This window comes from Macaca fascicularis, chromosome 2 (genome assembly GCF_037993035.2).
Source record: "Macaca fascicularis isolate 582-1 chromosome 2, T2T-MFA8v1.1".
Lineage (NCBI taxonomy): Eukaryota > Metazoa > Chordata > Mammalia > Primates > Cercopithecidae > Macaca > Macaca fascicularis.
In genome coordinates, this window is record NC_088376.1 from 154,146,853 (window position 1) to 154,173,167 (window position 26,315).

Below are 26,315 nucleotides of genomic sequence, written 5' to 3' on the forward strand. Positions count from 1 at the left end.
GGTTCTCTCTGCGCCCTCGGGCACCGGAGGCGGCGTCTTCTCCCTTCCGGTTTGGGATGAATCTTTTCTCGTTTCCCCAGGAGACAGTGACTGCCTTGGGGAATGCATCCATCCCAAGCTTCTCGGGACTCCACTTTCTTCCATATTGGCCGTTCCCTGGCGGGGTTAACCTTCCTCCCCGCCCCCAGCGCGCCTCAGGGCCGCCGGCGGGGAAGGTTCCCGCCGCCCTGAGTCTAGGGCACAGGGTCATCGAAGGCGGGAAACCAGGAAACTCCACTCCTTACTTCACAGTCGTGCCAGCCGCCTCACAGTGCGAGGCAAAAATGGAGGAACACTGAATAAATGGAAGTCTGGAGAACTTTCAGGAATCGCGCACTTAGCCCTCAAACGATGGTGTACACTAGAATGAGCCTTTTCTGTCCCCGCACCCCAGCCCGCCAGCTGAATCTCTAAGGGTGAGGCCCAAATTTTTAAAACAGTCCTTACGGGTGTACTTTGTTCTCAAAGTTGGTAAAATAACCTGGCTTGAGTTTAAAAGCCTGCTCCCCTTGGGACCTAAACCGGAGATTTCTTTATCTGCAACCAACAGAGAATACTCTAGAGGGCTGTTCTTCGCCTATGCTGATTCGCTGAACAGGTAGCAGAAACCCCAGGGCACACTCCACATAGGACCTGATGCTGGAACGGCCACAGGACCCAAGCCCTTTGGAGCCTCCGTTTATCGACTACCAGAGGAGGATGCGTTGCGAAGAAGCACGAGTGGGAGGGAGTGGGAACTCAGTGCCTGTTAGCTGATTCACTCAACTAACCTGTACCGCTCCCACCCCTGGGCTTGGTGCTGGGACAGCGATGACGGGGAGAGGGTCCTGCCTCACAGGATTAAAACAGCCAAAGGGCTGTGGGTACAAGGGGGACAGGGCACGTGTTCTGCCTCTTGGGGGAGGCCTTGAAGGGGAAGGTGTAGCAATCATTCAATAAATACATGCTGATTTATTAGAGGGATAAGATGGTTTCTTGGGGGATAAATTCAAGAGGAGTCGAGAATGTTTTATTCATTTACAATGTCCCTTTCCTGGAAGGAAGGATAGCAAGATTTAGGACAAGCTAAAATCATTCCCTATTAAAAAAAAAAAAAAAAAAAAAAGGCACCCCCAAGTAGTCCCGGGTGGGGGGTAAGGGCAGAATAAAAAAAAAAATCTGCAATGATTCCTAATTGTTTTTGAATACAGAAGCTTGGGAAGGGGTTTCCGCCAGTTTCATGAGGAAGGCACAACTTCCAGGTAGTGTTGGGGGGGAAGGGCATAAGGTCCTATGCAGGCTGGCTGCTTATCCCACAGATGCCAAGATGATGTCTACTGGCAGCTCCTCCAAACTTCTGGCTGTCACCTGCATTGTCACTGTGTCCAAAAGCAGCAGCCGGGAACGCACCAGGATGTCATGACCACCCCGGAACACACCTAGAAGGGAAGACAGAAGTACAGGTATATACAGCAGAAGGGATTGTACAGGGCAGGCTAAGGATGGCATTTGCAGCAGCCCATCAAGACAGCTGTGGTATAGTGAAATGGGCAGGAGAGCTGGGCTGAAATCCCTGAGTGAGGGATTTCACTGTGAAAGTCACTGACTCTCGGCTGGGCACGGTGGCTCACACTTGTAATTCCAGCACTTTGGGGGGCCGAGGTGGGTGGATCATGAGGTCAGGAGTTTGAGACCAGCCTGGCCAACACAGTGAAACCCCATCTCTACTAAAAATACAAAAATTAGCTGGGCATGGTGGTGGGCGCCTGAAATCCCAGCTACTCGGGAGGCTGAGGCAGGAGAATCACTTGAACCCGGGAGGCGGAGGTTGCAGTGAGCAGAGATTGTGCCACTGCACTCCAACCTGGGTGACACAGCTAGACTCCGTCTCAAAAAAAAAAAAAAAAGTCACTGTCTCTCTGGGCTTCAGTATCCTCAACTACAAAATGGCGGGGATGATAATACCATATTCAGGCTTCTGCTAAGTTCAAATGAATTGATGGACATAAAAGGCTCGTATCTGACGTCACATAGGCTCTTGCATGTTGGCTGAATCTGACAGCACAAATGAAGGGGACAGCCCCACCACGAGAAAACCACAGGGCAGGTGTCTGCAAGACCCAGGGGACTGGGTTGTTTCAATGTGGCTACAAACTGTCAGCTGTAGACAGGGTACTGAAGCAGAGCCTCCTTTCAACCCTGTTTATAAACACTTAGCCAAAAAAAAATCATCCCATTTCCTTTTGTTAACTGTTTTAGGTATGATAATTGTATTGTCCTTTAAAAAAGGGCAGGGGTCATTATCTCTTAGAGAAACATAAAGATACAGAAGAATTTACATATAAAATGCTATTTCTGGAGTTTGCTAGTAAGTAATCTGGGAAGGAGAATGAGTGCAGGTACACTCAGCCAACCCTGTAGAAAATAAGACAAAGGATATGAAGACAGTGATCAGAAAAGGAAATACAAATGCCTCAACATTTGAGAAGATACTTAACTTCAATGAAAATACAAAAACTACACTAAGATATCATTGTCCACACAGACTGGCAAAGATCATAAAGTGTGGTAACATATTGTGTTGTCCACAGTGTAGGAAAAAAGGTATACAATTCTATGAAAGGCAACTTGGAGTTATTTATCAAGATGAGAAACACAAATCACTTTGACCTGGTGATGCCTTGGAAAATTTATCCTACAGATATTCTCAGTGTACACATGCAAAGTAAATTGTGTGTGTGTGTACACGATTATTTACTGTAACATCTGTAATAGCAACAGATTGAAATCAAACTAAATGTTCATCAGTAGCGGCTGTTCCACAGAATATGTGGTGCATCCACACAATGGAATACTAAGCAGCTATAAAAAAAAAAAAAAAAAAAAAAAAAAGGATTCAGTTTGGGATGAAAAAAGTTCTGGAGATGGATAGTGGTCATAGTTTTACAATAGTGTGAATGTACTTAATGCCGCTGAACCACACACTTGAAAATGGCTGAAATGGTGAATTTTATGTATATTTTACCACAATTAAAAGAAAAAGAATGAGGAAGCTCTACATATTGGCAGGAAAGATCTCTTAAGATGCATCGTAAAGTGAAAAGCAAATTGCAGGACAATATACCATTTGTACATAAACATTTGAGTTAAAAAAAGGAAATGTGTTCCTTTATAGCAATAAAATAACTGCAAGGTTATACAGGCATTGTTTGTAATAGTAACACTGGTCGTTTCTTGGAAGGGAATCTCAATGGCTGGCAGCCAAGGTAAGGTGGAAACATTTCGCTGCAGATTATTTTATAGTTTGCGAATTTTAAATGCTGTGAATTTTGACTCCCCGTATTTACAGTTAAGTCCTTAGCCCAGGATCCAGTGGACATCCAGGCTGTAAGCTATCCAGGCCCTCCCCACCTGGAAATGCCACTTACCAGCCAGAAGCAACGTGTGGGTATTCTTGTTATCCGGCACTTTGTCTGACCTCTCACAAGGGTGCATTCCCAAGAACTTCACAATATTACCCACAGCCTCTATAGTGAGAAATCCCAATATTGTTAAGCCATCTTGTCTGCCCTTTGTGCCACCACCACTCCCCCATGTTCTGAAGGGCTTTTAATGAAATGGCATTTGACATATGTGCCCCAGACATGGCCCTGGATCCTTGGAGAGAAAAGGTATAAGCACTTCAACAGTACCCAAAGATCTTGAACGGCAAGTAGGCCAGAGGTGGCATTCCCAGGATTTTACCTTCAAGTGTCTTGATGGTAGACAAGGTGAATGTTTCCTCCTTCTCAAATTCATCCCCTACCTCATCCCAGGCTGCTTCGAAGTTCAGTTTCATGACCTTTTGAATGTGATCAGCTACAGTAACTTCCAAATCTTCCAGCTGGAGAGATGGAGATAGAAATCAAGCACCCATCCACACACTCTGCTCTGAACTCATCCACACATCCCTTCCTGCCAACTCTTTCTGCAGGTGCTTGCTCGGCACTGAGGACTGTGCTAGACTCTGGGGACACAGAACAACTTGACCAGGTACCTATCCTTGAGGTGCCCACAGGCAAGTGGTATCCCTTCAACAGAAAATGCCCTAATCCCAAGTACCAATCTACTAACTCATCCTAGAGCTGCCTGCTGTGAGATCACATCTCTTTTAAGCCTGCCTAGTGTCAGTGCTTCCAGGATCTGGCATACAGGGAATTACATAGCATTCTCAGAGGTCTGCTTCCTATGCCTGTCATTTCTAGGGGATGATGAGCTCTTCAGGAGCAGCAGCTGTTTCTAGTTCAGCAGAAACCTCCTACCCCAGCTGTGTCCTCTGGATTTGACAGATCCTGAATCTCTGTCTCCATTTCAGCTGTGTCTTCTCTGAACTTGACACATAATACTCCCACTGAGTCCACATGAAGGTTCCCCATTCGTTCTCCCATCAGATTTTCACTGAGGCCCTACTCCTGTGGATGTTTACAGTGTATATAAATACAACTTCGACCCAGCTCTTTTTTTTTTTTTTTTCTATCATCTCTGGGTGGGCTCAAACAGACCCAGCTCTCTCAAGGAGCTCACTTGGTCTTAAAGCAGCTCCTGCCTCAGGGTCATTTCCAGCTTAAGGAAGGTCCATCCATCCTCAACTGTGACTCTAGGATGACACAATGGTGAATGTCAGCTGTATTCCACCATGACTGTCCCTCTAGTCAGGAGGAGTTCTAACAATCCCCATCCACAGGCTGAGCGTAGTGGTCTGCACTCAGAAGGCCCTGAGCCACTGCCCCAAGGTCAGACCCCAGAAGGATCCTGTACTTAGTTCCATCGAGCTAAGATAGGAGAATTTAGAAGGGCTATTCCAGTGCATGAAAGGACTGCCCAGCACGGCAAACAGGTCAAATGTATCCAGAAAGCATTTGACAAAAGGAATCAAAATGTCTTAAAATCATGCTTACCCTTTGACCCAATTATTCTCCTTCTAGGAATCTATCCTAAAGAAATAATCTAAAATGCAGATAAAAATTTGTATCTAAAGGGATATTTAGTGCAGCATTATAAATAGTGAAAATATGGAAACCCAAATGCCCAACATTCAAGGAGTGAAAGGTCAATCAAGTTTTGACATAGTATATAACAGTATTTTAAATCCACTAAAAAAATTGTGTTTATGAAGTATTTGTAATGACACTGGAAAATACACTATGGTTTTAAAATAGCAAGGTCTACATTATAAGAATGATTCCAATTATACCACTGCCCCCCAAAAGTAACTCTGAAGATTATGAGTAATGTTTTCCTGTTGTTCATACTTTTGTTTTGTATTTTGTTTTTGTATTTCCCAAGTTTTCTTTTTACACATGAACATGTATTTCCATAAGTTTAAAAAGTTATTTTAGGCCAGGCGCAGTGGCTCACGCCTGTAATCCCAACACTTTGGGAGGCCAAGGTAGGTGTATCACCTGAGGCGAGGAGTTCGAAACCAGCCTAGCCAACATGGTGAAACCCTGTCTCTACTAAAAATACAAAAAATTAGGCAGGCATGGTGGCGGGCGCCTGTAATACCAGCTACTCGGGAGGCTGAGGCAAAAGAATCACTTGGGGCCGGGCGCGGTGGCTCAAGCCTGTAATCCCAGCACTTTGGGAGGCCGAGACGGGTGGATCACAAGGTCAGGAGATCGAGACCATCCTGGCTAACACAGTGAAACCCCGTCACTACTAAAAAATACAAAAAACTAGCCGGGCGAGCTGGCGGGCGCCTGTGGTCCCAGCTACTCGGGAGGCTGAGGCAGGAGAATGGCGTGAACCCGGGAGGCGGAGCTTGCAGTGAGCTGAGATCAGGCCACTGCACTCCAGCCTGGGCGACAGAGCGAGACTCCGTCTCAAAAAAAAAAAAAAAAAAAAAAAAAAGAATCACTTGGACTTGGGAGGCAGAGGTTGCAGTGAGCCGAGATCGTGCCATTGCACTCCAGCCTGGGTAACAAGAGAGAAACTTCATCTCAAAAAATAAAATAATAAAATAAAATTTTAAAGAGCTAAAAAGTCAAAAACAGCTCCAGTCTGTCTGTCAGTTTCTGAAGGGAGTTGCTTTGCAGCCTCAGCACAAAACTGAGCTTCCTGACACCAGGCTCTTACCACATACTCATCCTCATAGCCTTCGTCATCGGTCTCCCCAGTGGTGGGATCACAGTCCTTGACAGTGAACTTCATCATGCAGCTGAATGTGCAGGCCACTGTGGGGAAGAGAGACTGGGTAGTTAGGAAGTCCCCAGACTGCAGGGGACGGGCTCCTCCTGCAGGGAACAAGCAGGCAGGGGTCACAGCCTGCTTTCTAGGCCCCTGCTATGTTATTAGTAGCAGCAACAAGCCATACAATCCTACAAAGCTGGACAGAGGGCGCCACCTTGTAGGACAGGAAAGTCAAGTCATGAGTTCTAGTGAGATCCTGTCTCTTTAAAAAAATTTTTTAAAGAAGAGCATTTGGGACTCAGCTATTCTTCTTGGGACTGAAATCAAGGAGCTGAAGCTCTAATAAAAGGCAAACAACTAGTGCCCAGTCGCCCACCTCCTGATCCCATGAGCTCCCATAAGGATAGGGTGGTATCTGGAGAGGGTCTCACCAGCTGTGGGGTCTTCTTTGGGCAGTGCCACCAGTGTGTAGCAGGTCCCAGGCTGGTTGTAGGGCAGGCTCCGGGCAGGCACATAACAGAGCACCTCATAGGCCTCAGTGGGCTCCATCTGCACTGTGACATTCTCCAAGGTCTGGTCATTGAGTGTGTTTGTGCAGTCAAACTGAACAGGGAAGAGAGGGGAGCTTAAACATTGCTCTAGGTCTGAGCCATGCTGCAGAGGAAGAGCCAGGAGGTCCCACCTCTTTCCTGTTGACCAAGGTGATTCCCATCCCAGTCCCCCTGCCCCAGGCTCCCTGTCTCCATGCTGATAATCAGGAGCCATGGAGGCCCTGGGTCAACAGATATGTGAGACAGGCATGTTGGGGACAGATTCTGTCATCAAGTTGGGCTCCCAACCAACACAGTGTGGGGACCCATGTCCCTACAGGACCTGCCAGACCTGGGACAACTCCCTGGGCGCATGCCCCAGCAGGGCCTCAGCCCACCTTGCTCACCTGAAAAACCATGTGGTTGGTGAAGGTGTGTTTGGTGCAGCGGATGACATACTCCGTCTCTGACTCAGTGAGGGCCACGGGCTCAGGCGAGGACTTGAAGAGGGGCCCAAGTCCCCGGAACTCTGGCACCGCCGCCAACTGCTCTGAAATCCACAGGCCACATTCACTCAGCTTCTAAATCCCCAGACCAACTTGTGATGGTTTCTAATAAATTCCCATGACCATTCGCAAGGTGTTCCACCTACCTTAGATGGATAAATATGTTTACCCACCTGGCTACTCATTATTTCCTGAATATATCCATGCATTTTCTCATCTCCCTGACTTTGCTCATGTGATACAACCCCCAACAAATACTCTCCCCATCTCTGTACCATGAAAGACCTCAGAAGCAAAACACTGATATGAGACCACAAAATCCTAGACCTAATTGGAGATTCCCCCGGTTTTAGAAGCTTAGCAAGGATTTCCACCCCCTAGCTCAGCAAGGATTCTTAAAAGAAGGTGACAATTAGGAAAATAAGATCAATTAGGAAAATAAGATCGATACTACTATAGCTACAAAATCAGACAAAGTAACAAACTGGTCCTATATATTTGTCAGTTAAGACAAATGGCCAATAAAGAGATGTTTCGGAATGAGAGCGTTGCAGAAAACCCAACTTAGAATGGTCTGTGTCTGGTTAAGACCTATGCCTACACCCTATGGCCAGGTTCAAGCACTGGATTTAAGCACAGGCCCATGGGACCCCACCCTGGCTGGTCCTGGCATTCCTTGCAGACTAAAGGGAATAACCCAAGTGAATGAGGCATCTGGTAGATGTGTGCACATGGTGTCCACCTATAATGGCTACAGCTACCACTCTTGCACCTATTCTATGGCAGGATTCCTCGCACTATGACCATGGATCACCTGTATCAGAATTACTAGGGGTTGGCGGTAGAGCTTGCTAAAAACTCAGATTCCATCCCAAATCTACTACATCAGAATCTCTGGTTTCAGGATCAAGGAATTTGCATTTATAATATGTTTCCTCAGATTATTCCAATATATACTGATATTTGAAGACCACTGCTCTAAGATTCTCAACTTGTCTTCCCAATTAATTGAACTCCATTAGAACAGGAATTGTGCTTTGAGGCCAGGGATCTGATATTTTTCCCTGTACTTAGAAGGTACTCAATTCACATTTCAGACATAGAGAAAGGTGGGCCTTATTGTTATTATTTTGCTTTTTTCCTCCACAAAAAGTCGGCCTATGCGACTGCTTCAGCCCTCTGCAGCCTGAAGACTGAATCTAATGAACGCGCAGGCAATAAAAATCCCAGAACAATCTAGGCTAGATATTAGGAGCAACTTTTGGGCCACCATGACCATCAACCACCAAAGTGCTTTTCTATTGCTATTTATTTTCTTGGGAGTCAGAGTTTTGGCCTGATACTTACTACCTGGGGGATTCTGTTGATAGGGTTTCAGACTCTTCTTCAATAAAACTGATACAATTATCTTGATCACAGTGTTGTTGTAAAGACAAATGAGGCAATAAATATCAAGATCTAGGAAAGTTCTTGGCACTGAGCCAGTTTGATCTGGATCTTAATTCCAGCCGCTCCTACCACTTTCTCTCTCTGAACTTTCAATTCCTCAGATATTGAAGGAAACTAACAACCACCATCTGAGGGTCAAATGTGATACTAGGTCTAAAGCATCTCAAGGGCCCAGCACTCAGGAGAGACCAATAAATGACAGTTCTTACTCTTGATCCCCCTGAGGAAACTGAGCCCAGGTCCCAAGCACCCCCCAACCACTGTGACTCACCCTGGAAGATCTCCTGCCTGGTAGCTGCCACTTTCTCAGGCTGTTTGACTGCTGTGATGGGGGTGCTTTCTGCAGGAGCAAATTATACACATGATGACCAACGGCTGCAGTCATGGGGCAGTGTGGTGGTGACCCCAGCGCTGTTACTCAGGGATTATGAATACTAACCCTCCTGAGAGTGGAAAGCACAGGACATGTGAGAGAGCACACATCTGTGTGTATGTGTGTCTCTATTTTTGGGAGCCAGAGGCGGAAAGGATCATTTCCTCCTCCCAGCATAACTCCCACCCGTCCCAGTTAGGTTTAGTGGCTTTGCAGCCAATGCAGACCCTCTGACAGAGGCCTGGCCTTGATGGCCTCTGGGAGGAGTATAGGTGTTACCTGTTCTCTGCTCTGCCATGGGCGCTGTGGCCAGGGGTACAGACTTGAGGTCAAAAGGTTTTTCTGATGGTTCTAGAGTGTACTGCTGCAGAGCCCTCTCCAGACCAGGGATGGACACAGTCAGACCTAGAGGCGAAGAGAGGTCACCATGTCTGGCAGACAGAGCAAAATGCGCACCAGGGACCACCATGGAGGCCCTGGGTCCCGAAGTTACAAGTCCTAAGTGGTACGACCCTGAGAAAATCACTTTATTCTCTAAGCCTCTTCATTCTCAGATACATCCTCCCTTACAGGGTAGGTGTGAGGAATAAACATACATACGAAGTGACTTGTAAAGGGTAAAGTACTGTAAAAATAAAGTTTTTATTAATGATGAGAGTTTGAATTCACTGGACAATTTCCACCCACACTGGTGTGACCTGAATGACCCAGGACCTCCTGAGGTCACCATGATGCCATGTGGTTACCAGGCAAGTCCAGCCACGAGCATCTTGCCTCGGATTTCCCCTGCCCAGGGAGTGATGAGAAGAACCACAGCTCCAGTAAGGTGCTGAGTCCAAGGTAGCTAGGGAATGACTCACCATTTAGGATATAGCCTGCATTGAGGGCCTTCTGCTTCTGCTCCAGGACATTTAAGTAGAAGGTGGCTCGGTCCCTTACTTCATTGTCATCATCCATCACACACCTGCAGCCGGGACACAAGGTGGTCCTGACTGGGGCCCAGCAGGGATGGCAGGAGGGATCCTGCAGGGCTTCATTAGAGGCAAGTCCATAGGGATAACAAGTAGACTAGTGGTGGCCCCAGGCTGAGGGTGGAGGGAGTGAGGAGAGGCCACATTCATGAACATTGAGTTCCTTTTTGGGATGATGAAATGTTTTAAACCCAGGTTGTGGTGATGGCTCCATAACTCTGTGAATATGCTAAAACCCATCAAACTACACATCTTAAATGGGTAAATTGTATGGTATGTGAATTATATCTCAATAGATTTTTTTTTTTTTTTGAGATGGAGTCTCGCTCTGTCACCCAGGCTGGAGTGCAGTGGTGCGATCTCGGCTCACTGCGAGCTCCGTCTCCCGGGTTCACACCATTCTCCTGCCTCAGCCTCCCAAGTACCTGGGACTACAGGCGCTCGCCACCACGCCCGGCTAATTTTTTGTATTTTTAGTAGAGACGGGATTTCACCATGTTAGCCAGGATGGTCTCAATCTGACCTCGTGATCCACCTGCCTCAGCCTCCCGAAGTGCTGGGATTACTGAGCTACTGCACCCAGCCTCAATAGAGCTATTTTTTTTAAGTGGGCAAAATAATTTAAGTTACCAATTGTCACATCTTGTTGGTGCGATTTGTACAGCATTGTTTTTCATGCTTTTCTATGCTTTCTCATTTTTTTCTACAATCAGTAGCTGTAACTTTTCTCTCCCTTCTCAGTTAAAAAAAATAAAGACAAAGGAAAGCTGCTTGAGTCTAAGGGAATATTGTTCCCATGAGGGCCCCTGGGCCTAGACTCACCTCTTCAGCAACACCAAGATACTGGGTAACATCTCTTCATTCTGGGCTCCAAACTTGGCCAGAGCACTCACAGCACCTGTGTTTAGGAAGCGAATGTGATTTACCCAATGCACCCTGACAACTCACTGGGCAATTCCAGCACTCAGAATGGGTCTTCAGGCAGAAGAGCCCCAGAGGCAAGAAGTCTCAAGCCAGAAGGCCCAAAGTCACTATCAACACAGTGAGTGGCTTTGGGTGGATCTTGGCACCACGCCAGTCCTCAACTTCCTTATCTATTTAATGGAGAAGGGAGCCAGATGGGATCAGTAGCTCCCATTCTAAGGTTCCAGGAGCTATTTTCAAATTAACCATGATGAGGTCACAGAAGCTGGCTATAACGTAAAGCTCCTCACCTTCCATATCCAAATGGCGTCAATTTGCAGTTAAGGCTCAGAATAATATAAATGAGAAAGGGAAAAATTACTTAAAGATTATCAATTGTTGAAAGAAGAAAATCTGTCCAGTGGGGGCATGAAAAGAAATTAAAAATAAAGAATAGGACGGTGGCTTACTGAACTGTAAACTTACATAAATGCGTGAATTTTATGGCATGTGAATTACACCTCAACAAAGCTTTTTTTTTTTTTTGAGAAGGAGTAGCTGGGACTACAGGTGCCCGCCACCACACCCGGCTAATAGTTTATATTTTTCAGTAGAGACGGAGTTTCACCGTGTTAGCCAGGATGGTCTCAATCTCCTGACCTCATGATCTGCCCGCCTCGGCCTCCCAAAGTGCTGGGATTACAGGCGTGAGCCACCACGCCCAGCCAGCTTTCTTTTTTTTTAAGCTAAACATCAACATATAGTGAAAGTTAAAAAAAAAAAAAACCACTTAAGGCAAGGCACAGTGGTTTTGTAATCCCAGCACTTTCAGAGACTGAGGCAGGAGGATTGCTTGAGCTCAGGAGTTTGTGACCAGCCTGGACAACATAGCAAGACCCAGTCTCAATTAAAAAAATACTTAAAAAAAAAACAAAAAACACAACAAATTATAGGGGTTAAGAACCATGGCTGAGCACGGTGGCTCACACCTGTAATCCCAGCACTTTTGGGAGGCCAAGGCAGGCAGATGACGAGGTCAAGAGATCGAGACCAGCCTGGACAACATGGTGAAACCCCATCTCTACTAAAAATACAAAAATTAGCTGGGCATGATGGCGTGCACCTGTAGTCCCAGCTACTCGGGAGGCTGAGGCAGGAGAATCGCTCAAACCCGGGAGGCGCAGGTTGCAGTGAGCCGAGATCACACCACTGCATTCCAATCTGGTGACAGAGGGAGACTCCATCTCAAAAAAAAAAAACAAAAAAAAACAAAGAACCATTCAACTAGATGACATGTAAGGTCCTGCCTACGATATTATGAAAAACAGCTTGTGCAGCAAGAACAGTGAGTGCACAAGTCCCCACTGGAGGCTCAGGTCCCTTTGCTGGGACATTTATTCAAGGGCAGTTAAGTTTCCAAGTTCAGCCCTGGCTCAGACCTACCTGCCCGGACCTCCTCATGCTCCAAGACCACTCGGTTATAGATGAAGCGGATGTACTTTGAGGGGTTGGTGGTCTTGGGACCCTCCTGGCCCAGGAGATGTAGAATACGGGTGGCCAGCACTGTGAACTCGCAGTCCTCGATGAACTCGCACAGATGTGACAGCCCTGTCTCCTTGCTCTCTGAGTTCTCCTCAATGATGCTGATGATGCAGTCCACAATGGCGCGCTTGTACTCAAAGCCACCCTGCAGAGAGAAGCTGAGCTGAGCAAGGAGCCTGCTCTCTCCAGAAAAGAGCTGAAGACCTGAGCTGGACCAAGTACAGTTGTCCAAACATAGAACTTGGAGACAGGGCACTTGGTTCTCTGGGCCTCTATCACTCTTTCCTGTCAAACAAAAGGCTGGTCAGGCACAATGGCTCGCACCTATAATCCCAGCACTTTGAGAGGCTGAGGTGGGTGGACCACTTGAGCTCAGGAGTTCGAAATCAGCCTGGGCAACATGGAGAGACCCCATCTCTACAAAAAATAGAAAAATTAGTTAGGCATGGTGGTGCATTCCTGTAATTCCAGCTGCTTGGGGGTCTGAGGTGAGACGATTGCTTGATCCCAGGAGGTTTAGGCTGCAGTAAGCCGTGATCATGCCACCACACTCCAGCCTGGGTGACAGATCGAGGTCGGGCACCAGTGGCTCACGTCTGTAATCCCAGCACTTTGGGAGGCCGAGGTAAGTGGATCACCTGAGGTCAAGAGTTTGAGACCAGCCTGGCCAACATGGTAAAACCCCGTCTCTACTAAATATAAAAACTTAGCCGGGCATAGTAGCAGGCACCTATAGTCCCAGCTACTCAGGAGGCTGAGGCAGGAGAATCGCTTGAACCCAGGAGGTGGAGGTTGCAGTGAGCCAAGACCGTGCCACTGCACTCCAGCCTGGACAGCAGAACAAGACTCCTACTCAAAAGAAAAAACAAAAACAAAAAAAACTGCTATCATGCATAGTGTCTCCAAAGTGCTAGGCCTGGCCAGGCATGATGGCTCACACCTGTAATCCCAGCACTCAGGTGGCTAAGGTGGGAAGACCACTTACAGCCAGGAGTTCGAGACCAGCCTGGACAACCCAGCAAGACCCCATCTCTACTTAAAAAAAGCAAACACAATCACCAAAGTGCCCGGCCCATTAGCTGACGACTCACTAAACATTAGTGCCTTCTATAACATTCTTGGGAAACGCAAAGACACTCAAGGCAATGGCTCCTCTACTGCCCAGTCCATGGGCCACTCTGGGGCTCGGTGAAAGGGGTACCATGTATCTGAGGAACAAATCTACTCCATGAACATTTGCTATTGCTCCTAAGAATTAACCCGTTTTGTTGAGACATCCAAAAAAGGTGGCATACGTGAATCAGAATTCACATCAGGAACAGAAATAGAACCAATGTCGCATTATTAGCACCAGTTTCACAAGAAACCACCCCTCGAGCTCCTGGAATGGTCCGGAATATTTCTGCACTAGAGTCCACGAGAAAAGAATATGCATTTTCCCATCTTCTGCACAAGCATCACCTCAGGACATCCAGTTTTTAAAGTCAGGCTGGTGAGTCATAGTTATTACTGTAATTACTAGCAACTGGTACATGTTTACATGTCCACAAGAAGTTTAAAGGGTTGCAGGCACCATGAAAACCAGTTGGTCAACAGGCTAACATGAGCACACGCACAAAGTTGAGCATGGAGCCAGTGGTCAGGTCACTCCCTGCACCAAGAGACCTGGCATCCCCCAAATGCCCTGACTCTTACCTCTTCCCGCAGCATGGTGAACAGGAAGTTCATGAGGACTGCATGTTTGCGAGGATATTTCTGACACAGGGCACTGATGGCCTGGACAACCACCACCTGAATGAAATAAACATGCATGAGCAGCAGGCCCTGACACCAAGATGGGGTGACTCAGTGCCCTGAGTGCCCACTGAGTCCTTCCTTTGGTAAGGCCAGGCCTTGGGCATGACACAAGGGCAAGGAGACCAGAGGAACTCAACTCCACGCTTGTAAGGGCACAATTCCTGAGCCCACCCAGGGCAGTGCCAACAACCCCAGTGTCAGACTCAGACTCTGGGTCCCCCAAACTCTGCTCTTCTACTCAGGCTTCTTAAGTCTCCGAGTCCCCTCCACCCAACCTGTCCTGCTTCTCTCCCTACCACTGGCCCCCACTGATGGTTCCCACCCATCATCTCCTCTGGTTCCTCTTTGGTTAAGCCTGTCTCTGGGGTATTCTGTCCTTGGCTGCTTCTCTTCTCACAGTCTCTTCGGCAATCTTATCCCCTCCCATGGCTTTAACCACCTCTTATATGCCACTGACTCCCAATATTTATTTCCTGTCTGAGCTCAAGACCTGCCATTTCCAACTGCCTGCAAGACAACTCAACCTCGTACCCATAGCACTTCAAACTCCACATGTCTGCAACCACAATCATCTCCATCTCCTTCCCCTTCCCTCATCCAATACCCCATCTTTTCCTCCTCCCACAAACTAGTCAAGAGCACCACTGTCAGCTCAAAGTAGAAAATAGCATCATCTCTGTTGACATCCACCCCTCAACCCTCATACCAACCCTGCCAATAGGCATTATTCCTCAAAAAGCTCTTGTGCTGTCCCTCCTCTCCTACTCCCGCTGGTTCAGGCGCCATCCTCTCCTTCTGAATTACTCCAACAGTCTCTTTGCCCAGTCACCCCTCCACTCTGCTCCGGAAGCACTTTTTTTTTTTTTTTTTGGGGACAGAGTCTTGCTCTGTCTGGAGTGCAGTGGCACAATCTCAGCTTACTGCAACCTCCACTTCCCAGCCAGGTCAAGCAATTCTCCTACCTCAGTCTCCGGAGTAGCTGGGACTACAGGTGTGAGCCACTATGCTGGCTAATTTTTGTACTTTTTTAGTAGAGACAGGGTTTCACCATGTTGGCCAGGCTGATCTCAAACTGCTGATCTCAAGTGATCTGCCGACTTCAGCCTCCCAAAGTGCTGTGATTACAGGTGTAAGCCACCGCGCCCAGCCAATTTTTTTTTTTTTTTTTTTGAGACGGAATCTCATTCTGTCGCCCAGGCTGGGGTGCAGTGGCCGGATCTCAGCTCACTGCAAGCTCCGCCTCCCGGGTTTATGCCATTCTCCTGCCTCAGCCTCCCGAGTAGCTGGAACTACAGGCGCCTGCCACCTCGCCCAGCTAGTTTTTTGCATTTTTTAGTAGAGACGGGGTTTCACCGTGCACGTTAGCCAAGATGGTCTCGATCTCCTGACCTCGTGATCCACACGTCTCGGCCTCCCAAAGTGCTGGGATTACAAGCTTGAGCCACCGCGCCCGGCCTTTTTTTTTTGAGACAAGGTCTCACTCTGTCACCCAGGCTGGAGTGGCAGTGGCATGATCATGGCTCACTGCAGCCTCGAACTCCTGGTCTCAAGTGATCCTCACACCTCAGCCTCCCAAGTAGCTGGAACTACCTGGCATCACCACATATGGCTAATTTTTTTAAAAAATTTTTGTAGGTCGGGTGCAGTGGCTCATATCTGTAATCCCAGCACTTTGGGAGGCTGGGGCAGGCAGATCACGAGGTCAGGTAGATTGAGACCATCCTGGCTAACACGGTGAAACTCCGTCTCTACAAAAAGTACAAAAAATTAGCTGGGCGTGGTGGTGGGCGCCTGTGGTCCCAGATACTCAGGAGGCTGAGGCAGGAGAATGGCATGAACCCAGGAGGTGGAGCTTGCAGTGAGCTGAGGTCGCACCACTGCACTCCAGCCTGGGCAACAGAGCAAGACTCCAACTCAAAAAAAAATAACAAAAAAAATTTGTAGAGATGAGGTCTTGCTACGTTGTCCAGACTGGTCTGAAAATTCAGGCCTCAAGTGATCCTTCCTCCTTGGCCTCCCAAAGCACTGAGATTACAAGCACAAGCCACCGTGCCCAGTCCCAGAAGGATCTAATATTCAAGTCTCACTGTGTCATTTCAGCCTGCAAAGTATTCTTGTAACCCACAGGCAGAGTAGACTGCTGCCTACTTTGCATAATCCACACTACAGAATTTACCTCAATATATGCATATTATTGTCTGCTCTGACTAAAACTCTCTGGTGACATACTACATGTTCTATTAATTAAAAATTGTGAAATAACAGAATTACAGAAATTGAGAACAAATTAATGGCTGCCAGGGGTTAGGGATAGAGAGGTGGGAATGGGCGTGGTTATGAAGAGGTAACATGAGAGTCTTGTGGAGATGATAGCTGAGTGTCTTCACTGTGGTGGCAATTTTGAAAGTCTCCACGTGACAGCTTGCAAAGAACTTCATATATATACACACAAAGGAGTTGCCTGTGTAGCTGGTGAAATCTGAATGAGGTCTATGGATCATGCCAGTGTCACTTTCCTGGTTGACATTGTCCTGTGCTAGCATGGGATGCTGGCACTGTAGGACAGGGTTGATGGAGGGGTGCATAGGACTTCTCAGTATATTTCTTTGTAACTTCCTATGAATTCTTTCTTTCTTTTTTTTTTTTTTTGAGACAGAGTCTTGCTCTGTCACCCAGGCTGGAGTGCAGGGGCGCGATCTCGGCTCACTGCAAGCTCCGCCTCCCGGGTTCACGCCATTCTCCTGCCTCAGCCTCCAGAGTAGCTGGGACTACAGGTGCCCGCCACCACACCCGGCTAATTTTTTGTATTTTTAGTAGAGATGGGGTTTCACCGTGTTAGCCAGGATGGTCTCGATCTCCTGACCTTGTGATCTGCCCATCTCGGCCTCCCAAAGTGCTGGGATTACAGGCATGAGCCACTGTGCCCGGCCGAATTATTTCAAAATATAAGCTCAAAAAATACATCCTTCCCTGTCCCAAAAGAACACCTTTCCAATGTCTTCCTTGCAATCAAAACCCTTTACCTGACCATGGGCCTTACATGATTGAGCCCTGTATATTCTGACTTTGTCACCTGCACTGGCCCCACAGCTCTTCCGCCCACTGGCCTTCTCTCTCCTTGACTCGTTCCTGCCTTTCCTCCTGGTTCTTTGCACTGATCCAGGTTTGAGCTCAAATGTCACCCTCCAGAACGGCCTTCCCAGACCATGTTCCTCCTAGGATCATCCCTGCTGTATTTCTACACTCTTAACTGCAATACCCATGCCTGAGATGATCTCATCTACTCCTTTCTTAACCTGTTTACTGTTCCTCTCCCATCCCCTGAAAGGAAGCTCCAGAAGGGCAGGCACCTGCCTTGTTCACTGCTATGTTCCCCTCTTGTCACTCTACATAGCAGACAGCAAGTGCTCAAGAAATACTTGGACAACAAATCAAGGAACCCTTAACTGGCCTGGAAACTACTGTTCTTTCAGTACAAGGGGACGATATGGATGAAGGCCTGGAGGCAGGACTACACACATTTCTCTGAAGGCCAAGCAATGTGCTGGCCTCCTCTTGAGTCCTCAAGGCTGACCAGCCCCTCAGATCAGTCCTGGCAGGAAGGCTGTGGCCACAGAGAACAGGGATAGAGCTCCTTTCTCTGGAGGCCATGGGTGTCCCGGGAGTAGCAGGTACCTTGAATTCATCCGAGATCTCTGACATGAAGGAGGAGATCTGCTTCATGAGGCGGTCGATGCTGCTCTCGCTGCCCGTCTTAAGGAGGGTGGTGATGGCCAGCGTGGCAATGCTGCGGTTTGAATCTGTGACCAGGTTCTCCAGATCCAGATTACAAGCTGTCACAGCTGACGGATGCTTCATGGCAACCTGTTTTGGGAGGACAGTGACAGAGAGGGCAGGACCCCAATGCTGTCACTACATTTGATGGTTTGGCCCAGTCAGAAGTCCTTTGGATGAGATCATCTCACCATCCAGAAGAAAGTAACTGTGACCAGGGCTATTATCCTTCCCAGCCAGGTCAGAGGCTAGGACACACCTCCAGTTGGATCAGACAGCTTCCTCCAATCCCCAACCTGGACTCTTACCTTATTGAGGGTACGAACAGCAGCATAGCGGAGAGCAGCCTTGGGTGAGCTGCAGAAAAGCTGGAGCACTGTGGGGAGATGGATGCCACATGTCAGGCTGCCTTCACTGCTGGACAGCTGGGAAAACCAGGGGCAGCTGTTCTGACTCAAATCCTCTGCTCAGTTCATTTCCCTGCTGACACCCCCATCCCGACCTAAGACAGAGAGCTCCCCTCACCCTATGCACCTGAGCCATGGACAGAGGCCATAATGTCTGTGAGTGCCCAGGGGTTCCCGTGAGGGCTGTTATTCACTGGGCATCTGCTGTGTGCCAGGTGCTGTGCTATACAGTGGACATGCCTCACTTCTATAGCTTGCAGCCACCACTAGCCCACTTTACAGGTAAGGAGACTGAGGTACAAAGGGGAAAGCAAACTTTAGGTTGGCAGCCAGTAAGTGGCAGAACCAAGATTAAATTCTAAGACTGCCTGCACCTGCAGCCTGAGCACTTAACCTCTGTGAAGTAACATTCTACACCTGTCTCCTATTGTGTCTACAGGATCCAACAGAACTTCTCCCTCGGCACTAAGTCCTCTCTTAAACAAATGGTTTATTTCCTTTAACTACATGACAGCCATTCGGGTACCATATCCCTCCCTTGCCCTGGCTGCCAGGAAGCTCAGAGCTAAATTTGGCACTCAATCACAGGAGCGAAGATGACTACTGTTTTCTGGAATATCTATGTTCATTTCTTCATAACTTGGCTTTTATTCTCTAATACTTAAAAAAATTTTTTTTCGTAATGTTTATTTTGAAAACCCTACTTTATTTATATCTTTCATTACTCTGGAAATATGGGGGATATAATAAGAATGAATGAATACCCAAATCAGTGAGTGAATTCATTAATTCTTTTTTCTTTTTTTTGGAGATAGAGTCTCCCTCTGTTGCCCAGGCTAGAGTGCAGTGGTGCAATCTCGGCTCACTGCAATCTCCGCCTCCCAGGTTCAAGTGATCCTCCTGCCTCAGCCTCCTGAGTAGCTGGGATTACAGATGTGTGCCACCACACCCGGCTAATTTTTGTATTTTTAGTAGAGATGGGTTTCACCATGTTGGTCAGGCTGGTCTCAGACTCCTGACCTGGTGATCTGCCCACCTTGGCCTCCCAAAGTGCTGGGATTATAGGCGTGAGCCACTGTGCCTAGCAGTTCATTCTTTCTTCATTTCTAAAGAGGAAGGGAGACTTCTCTCTCCAAACATGAACTCCATCTGTTTCCCTGACCAAGTTTACACTGTTATAGTAGAGAATAATAGAAAAACAGGAGGCCCAATCATTTCTCAAAACCTGGAAATCTAACTCTCCTGCCACAACATCTTTGCTTTCCATTGGCCTGTTCTAAAACACTCCCCACTTCTCTTCCACTTTGAAAGTGCCGAATCCTAGCCACTAGACCACCAGGGAGATTCTCTTCCACTCTGAATCCAGGTTTCTCACCCTGAGTGCCTCTCCTTTTCTAGCCTCTCAGCATACCCACTTTCCAGTACCAACCACTTTGCACCTCTTCACAGGCTTTCTCCTCCCTGACAGGGGGATTCCCACACCGGGAGCAGGGCCCTGAACAGAGACACCAAAGACTCCAGGACTCAAGGCTGCTGGCTTCCCCTTAATAACAGCAAACAACGGCTGGGCGCAGTGGCTCACACCTGTAATCCTAGCACTTTGGGAGGCCAAGGAGGGCGGATCACAAGGTCAGGAGTTCGAGACCAGCCTGGCCAATATGGTGAAACCCCTGTCTCTCTAAAAATATAAAAATTAGCCAAGCGTGGTGGCGGGCGCCTGTAGTCCCAGCTACTCAAGAGGCTGAGGCAGGAGAATCGCTTGAACCCAGGAGGCAGAGGTTGCAGTGAGCTGAGATTGCGCCACTGCACTCCAGCCTGGGCGACATAGCGAGACTCCACCTCAAAAAGCAAAAACAAAAAACAGCAAACAGCAAACAACAAACATGTTGCCTTCTAAGCAATTTGTCTAGATCACACATTTTCTGGCTATATAACCCTATGTAATAGGCATGATCTATCATCCACATCTGAGAAAAGAAAAGGAAGGCATGGAGAGAATGGGTGGCCTTGCCAGGCTTGCCCAGCTGGTAAGGGGCAGAGCCAGGGCTCTATCCCAGGCTGCCCTGCTCCAGTGCTAGAGCTAGAGGCTCAGAACGACCCTCTATACTATTCTCTCCTTCACTTGGAAAAGCTCAGCCCCAGTTCACATGCACCAGTTTCATAGATCCTGGGTTCCTCCACCAGGCCTCCTCCTATGGCCAGCCAACCCAACAGACTCCAGAGTGGACCTGAGCCTTACCTTAGCCTCTTCAGCGGTCAGGTGAACTAACAGCAGCCCACCCCCAAAACGTGACACAAGTGGGGCCCCAGCATAGTGTCTAGGGCAGGTGCTTCCTAGGTATGGACTCCTTAACACCAGTGTGTGGCTTATTTGAGAGCATTTTCTTTCTTTCCCCTAGCCCCTGACCCAGGCCTAGTTCCCAGCAAGCATAAACATGGGAGGCTGGGTGAAGGAACGCCCAGTGACCTGACACAGCCGGGGCCAGCTCTTTGGCACTGCAGCCTGGCAGATTGACGATGGCCGAGGCAGCTTCATATACCACCATCTCGTGCTTGTTGCGCAAGCAGCTCTCGATGAAGTCAAAGAGTGGGCTGTCACGGCTACAAAAGAACATAGCACGGCAATAAAATGTTGGGGATGGCCCAGCATGGTAGGATGAGTGAGGCATCATCTAGCTGGTGAGAGATGAGAGCCGTTACCTGCCATCCTCCTCTTCCAGCTGCTTGCTGGCCACCCGGATCATCATGCAGTAGGCAAAGGGAGACTTAAGGCCATGCCGTGTGACCTTGCTGATCATCTTATTGACAGCCAGGCGGTCATTCTTACGCACATGGTACAGGAGCCCTAATGCGTGGTACTATAGGACAGGAGACAGCAACAGAGTACAAATGTATCAGTTTTGGGTATACTGGCCGTGTGGCCTTGGGTGGGTCCTTCAGCCTTCTCTTTTCTAAGATGGGCACCGTAGCAGCTACTACACAGAGCGGCTATGCCAATTGCCCCAGGTACTCTTTGTACACAGCTCTCCGCACAATGCTTCACAAACCACAGAATTATAACTGTGGTTCTTGTTCCCACCCCCACTTCGGCAAGAGCCCTAACAGGCAGCATAAATACAAATATGGAAAGGGATAACAAACAGCACAAAGATGAAAGCAATGTGGGAGACCTGGTGCTTTCAATCAGACAATGAGAGAGAGAAGGTGGGAGCCAGACCCCGAGCACCGTCATGTTTTATAAGTCACTGTGTGGGACACCTTAGCCATGAAATCTTGCATTACCCACAACAACCCTGAAGGTAGACAGTTTTATCTCTGCTGACTTGCCCAAAGACTCCTGGCTGGTATTGACAAAGCTAGGTCTGGAGGGCCAGAAGTCCAGGGACTCCCTTTCTAAAGATGTGAGGTCTCATAGTTATTTCCTGTCCTCGATACTCTTTGTTTCCTAAAGAAGCGACATTTGAGGGCGAAGTTATGGCAGCTGTGGATGCCTTCTATGTGGGAAGCTTATCTGGCCCTCATAAGTGTTTTAAGGGGCCACAGCTGGCCCTGAAGACAAGACTCATGCAAAGGATGAGAAGACAGATGAGAGATGAAGGGAATACATAAACACACAGGGAGCGCCGACAGGCAGGCCCCAGATGGGTCATGTGTTACATGCATGATCTCGGCTCATCCTTGCTGCTTTGTGAGGCAGTAACCTTCATTTGTATTTTACAGACAAGGAAATCACGACCCAGAGAGATAAAAGGAACGGCTGGCCTAGGTCACCGAGGAAGAGTAAAGTGGATGAAAGCCTCATCAAGATAATTCCACACATCATAACAAAGCCAAGTTGGCAAAGGCCTAAATTTAGGCAGCCCTCTGCCTGCCTTGGCCAAGTTTGCCACATCATCTGCTCCAAAACAATACTCAACTGGTTATCAAAACACTTGAATATTTCAGCACCAGCTGGTAAGCAGTCTCTAACCCAAGCCCCCGAAGTGGTACCCTGGATTCTCTAACCCAGGACCTCCCAATTCTTCCCATGATCCAATGACAAAAAGATTAAAGCCTGCTATGGCCAGGAGTCACAAGGATCTCAGTGGCAAGTGGCCATGCCAACCGGCCAGTGCCTTACCACCTGCCTGAGTGTTTTAAATATCACTCCCTTGCTCACATCTCACCTGGACCATGATGTTATCACTGGATGCCGCCTCCTGAGCCTCATTCACCCAGCGCTTGACCACATCAAAACTGCACTTCAGCAGGTGCTGTGGGCAACAGGGCACATTAAGGGGCAGGTAGGAAGTGTCCCCATCACACCTTCTGGGCCCAGTTCTGGTCCTCCCTCAGACATAGCTCAGGGGCTCGCCACTGTCCTGGTCTTCAGAGACCATGGACAAACTCAGGATGCTCCCACCCTCATTGTCCCTGCCCAAGGCATGGGTCAACGCCATCCACCCACGACCCTCTTCAATCACCCCAGAGTTCCTTGGCTCTCTTCACGGAGAAGGGTGGGACTCTCAGGCTTACAGATACAAAAATACTTTATTTTGGCCAGGTGCAGTGGCTCATGCTTTGTAATCCAGCACTTTGGGAGGCAAGGCGGGTGGATCACCTGAGGTCAGGAGTTCAAGACCAGCCTGGCCAACATGGTGAAACCACATCTCTACCAAAAATACAAAAATTAGCTGGGCGTGGTGGTGCACCCCTACAATCCCAGCTACTCAGGTGGCTGAGGCATGCAAATGGCTTGAGCCAGGGAGGCAGAGGTTGCAGTGAGCTGAGATCAAGCCATTACACTCTAGCCTAGGCAACAGAGTGAGACTCTGTCTCAAAAAAAAAAAAAAAAAAAGGCCAGCAGCAGTGGCTCACGCCTGCAATCCCAGCACTTTGGGAGGCCAAGGGGGGTGGGTGGATCACGAGATCCAGAGTTCAAGACCAGCCTGGTCAAGATGATGAAACCCTGTCTCTACTAAAAACACAAAAATTAGCTGGGCACAGTGGCCGGTGCCTATAATCCCAGCTACTCGAGAGGCTGAGGCAGGAGAATCACTTGAACCCTGGCGGTAGAGGTTGGTGAGCCGAGAGCGTGCCACTGCACTTCAGCCTGGGTGAGAGTAAGACTCTGTCTCAGTTAAAAAAATAAAATAAAATAAAAAAGAAGGAAACACTTTCTTTTTTCCTACTGGAATGTGACTCTGAAATTTTCTTCAGTTTTCTACCCCACCCCCAGCAGGGCTCCAGCAGCAGCTACACACCAAGGAAGACACGAGGGCAGAGCTGGAGACACTGGGCACCTTGTCCACAATGGCTTGTTTCATGTAGCGCTCAATAGCCTGCAGCATGGTGCTCTGTGGGCAAAAGAAGCAGGGTGGAAGGAGATCCAGTCAGTCCTTGGCAGCTCTCAGGAGTGCAGAAATGGGGGCAGATAGGAGTATGAGGAGGAAGTGTTTCTCATGTGCTCCTGCACACCACCTCCACCCCACATCACCTGGCTCAGTGAGATAGGGGACACCCCAAAGCATGCAAAAGATGATGCCGAGAGCCTCAACTGAGAGGCCAGGAAGCAGGGAAGGACCGGCATGACTCACATCGGTGATCTGGCAGAGGGCTCGCACGGCTGGGCCCCGGTAGTTGTCTTCTTTCCCAGTCATGTCTTTTGTTAGGCTGCAAGGAAGAAGGCATTGTCAGCATGCAGAAAGCCTGAGCCTGCTCACTCCTCTCCAGCTCCCATCACCACCCTTGCCCAGATTACTACACAAGCCTCCTAACCAGTGCTCTCCCTCTATTCTTGCCCCTCTAAGTCTAACTCCACACAGCTGCTGGAGGGAGTTTCATAAAACTCAAAACCAAACAGGTCATCCCCCTGCTTTTGCTAAAAAGTTTCCATAGCTTCCTACTGCCAGTGACCTGAATGTAACTCCTTGAATTTCCCCAACTGGCTATGCTCACCCCTCTCCAGCCTTTGCATGTGCTGTTTCCTTAGCCTATAGCACTCCTCACCCCTCACCTCCACTCTGTCCTACTCTTTTTTTTTTTTTTTAATTTTTTTTTTGAGACAGAGTCTCACTTTGTCGCCCAGGCTGGAGTGCAGTGGGGCGCGGTCTTGGCTCATTGCAACCTCTGCCTCCCAGGCTCAAGCTCTACTGCCTCAGCCTCCCCAGTAGCTGGGATTATAGGTGTGTGCCACCACACCTGGCTAATTTTTGTATTTTTAGTAGAGACAGGGTTTCACTGTGTTGGCCAGGCTGGTCTTGAACTCCTGACTTCTTTTTTTTTTTTTTTTTTTTGAGACGGAGTCTCACGCTGTTGCCCAGGCTGGAGTGCAGTGGCGCGATCTCGGCTCACTGCAAGCTCCGCCTCCCGGGTTCCCGCCATTCTCCTGCCTCAGCCTCCTGAGTAGCTGGGACTACAGGCGCCCGCCACCGCGCCCGGCTAATTTTTTGTATTTTTAGTAGAGACGGGGTTTCACTGTGGTCTCGATCTCCTGACCTTGTGATCCGCCCGCCTCGGCCTCCCAAAGTGCTGGGATTACAGGCTTGAGCCACCGCACCCGGCAAACTCCTGACTTCATGATCCACCCACCTCGGCCTCCCAAACTGCTGGGTTTACAGGCATGAGCCATCGTGCCGGGCTTCTTTTTTTCTTCTTTTTTTGAGACGGAATCTCATTCTATCACCCAGGCTGGAGTGTAGTGGCACAATCTCAGCTCACTGCAACCTCCACCTCCCCAGTTCAAGCAATTCTCCTGCCTCAGCCTCTCCAGTAGCTGGGATTATAGGTGCACGCCACCACACCTGGCTAATTTTTATTTCAGTAGAGACGGGGTTTCACCATGTTTGCCGGGATGGTGTCAAACTTCTGACCTCAAGTGATCCGCCCATTGCGGCCTATGGATTACACTGTGGATACAGTGTTGGGATTATAGGTGTCAGCCACTGCGCCTGGCCTGTCCTATTTCTTCTTACTCATCCTTCAGGACTCTACTTGGATCATTCCCCTAGGAGGACTTTCCTAATTCAAATCCAGCTGGATGCTCTTCTGGTCTCCTCTCATAGCCCATAATACTTCCGTGATAAACCATATTACACCCTACCTTAATGGCCTGATGCCTGGTTATTTCTCCATAAATTCTGGGGCTACAGAGGCTATGTCTATCTTTGTTGCTGCTACATCCCCAGAGCTACACACAGGGACTGACAGACAATATTTTCTAACTGAACCTACAAATCAATGTATGACCCCCCCACCCTAAACTGTGGCAGGAAGAAATAAGAGAACTGAGCCCCAGTTCTTAAGGGCAGTGATTACACTTTAGTCACATCTGTCCCTGAATCATTTAGCTTAAAGCAGACACCAGTCACTTAGTAAGCAGTATACCGCTTCTACTCTGTTTTTTTTGTGTGTTCTTTTTTTATACTCAAGAAAGTCTTTGGGAAAGTTCTAAGCTGGTTTGGTTGACTAAAACAAATCAAGAAAAGGAAGCATTTGTGTCTGCCACGGGGTGGGCAGCAATAACAGGGAAGCTGCCATGGGGTGGGCAGCTGGCAATATGCAACCAAAAGTCTGTCTGGTACACACAAGAAAAAATGGTCTGTCAATGGAACCCATCAGAGGAGCCACCCACAACCCCATGACCTGCCTGCTGGTGACAATGATGACATCCTCTGCGATGCAAGACATCTCCTTGATGGTCAAGTAGCACATCCGACGGAGTGTGGGCTGGGAGACAGGTGGGAAAAGCCCTATCAGCCCGGGCTCACCAAGGGCCAGAGTTGGGAGAAGATACCTCCTATCTCCACAAAGGCAGCCCACACTAACTGGTGGGGCCACCTCTCCTTGGCCCTCCCACCACCTTGTCACAGCTGCCACCTCTCAAGGAAAGCTGGGTC

At 48.5% G+C, this 26,315-nt stretch overlaps 1 protein-coding gene and 1 long non-coding RNA gene across 2 annotated transcripts in view; one reads left to right on the forward strand and one right to left on the reverse strand.

The window, feature by feature from the left end:
- Window positions 1–1,144, forward strand: LOC123571788 (uncharacterized). Its single transcript, XR_006696017.2, has 2 exons — window positions 1–455; window positions 590–1,144. It is a non-coding gene; the product is annotated as an uncharacterized lncRNA (long non-coding RNA).
- The window catches only part of COPG1 (COPI coat complex subunit gamma 1), a 27,587-nt gene continuing 2,242 nt past the window's right edge, over window positions 971–26,315 (reverse strand). Inside the window, exons 5-24 of the mRNA XM_005571734.4 lie at window positions 26,066–26,145; window positions 24,015–24,090; window positions 23,682–23,774; window positions 22,605–22,691; window positions 21,139–21,296; window positions 20,906–21,039; window positions 18,340–18,407; window positions 17,933–18,121; window positions 14,156–14,251; window positions 12,362–12,605; window positions 10,838–10,913; window positions 9,905–10,008; window positions 9,324–9,449; window positions 8,943–9,011; window positions 7,124–7,266; window positions 6,618–6,789; window positions 6,133–6,230; window positions 3,763–3,901; window positions 3,447–3,545; window positions 971–1,457 (exon numbers count right to left, since the gene is read on the reverse strand). Coding sequence (XP_005571791.1) covers window positions 1,327–1,457; window positions 3,447–3,545; window positions 3,763–3,901; window positions 6,133–6,230; window positions 6,618–6,789; window positions 7,124–7,266; window positions 8,943–9,011; window positions 9,324–9,449; window positions 9,905–10,008; window positions 10,838–10,913; window positions 12,362–12,605; window positions 14,156–14,251; window positions 17,933–18,121; window positions 18,340–18,407; window positions 20,906–21,039; window positions 21,139–21,296; window positions 22,605–22,691; window positions 23,682–23,774; window positions 24,015–24,090; window positions 26,066–26,145 — 2,382 coding nt within the window. The 3' untranslated portion in view covers window positions 971–1,326. The remainder of the gene's footprint in view (window positions 1,458–3,446; window positions 3,546–3,762; window positions 3,902–6,132; window positions 6,231–6,617; window positions 6,790–7,123; window positions 7,267–8,942; window positions 9,012–9,323; window positions 9,450–9,904; window positions 10,009–10,837; window positions 10,914–12,361; window positions 12,606–14,155; window positions 14,252–17,932; window positions 18,122–18,339; window positions 18,408–20,905; window positions 21,040–21,138; window positions 21,297–22,604; window positions 22,692–23,681; window positions 23,775–24,014; window positions 24,091–26,065; window positions 26,146–26,315) is intronic.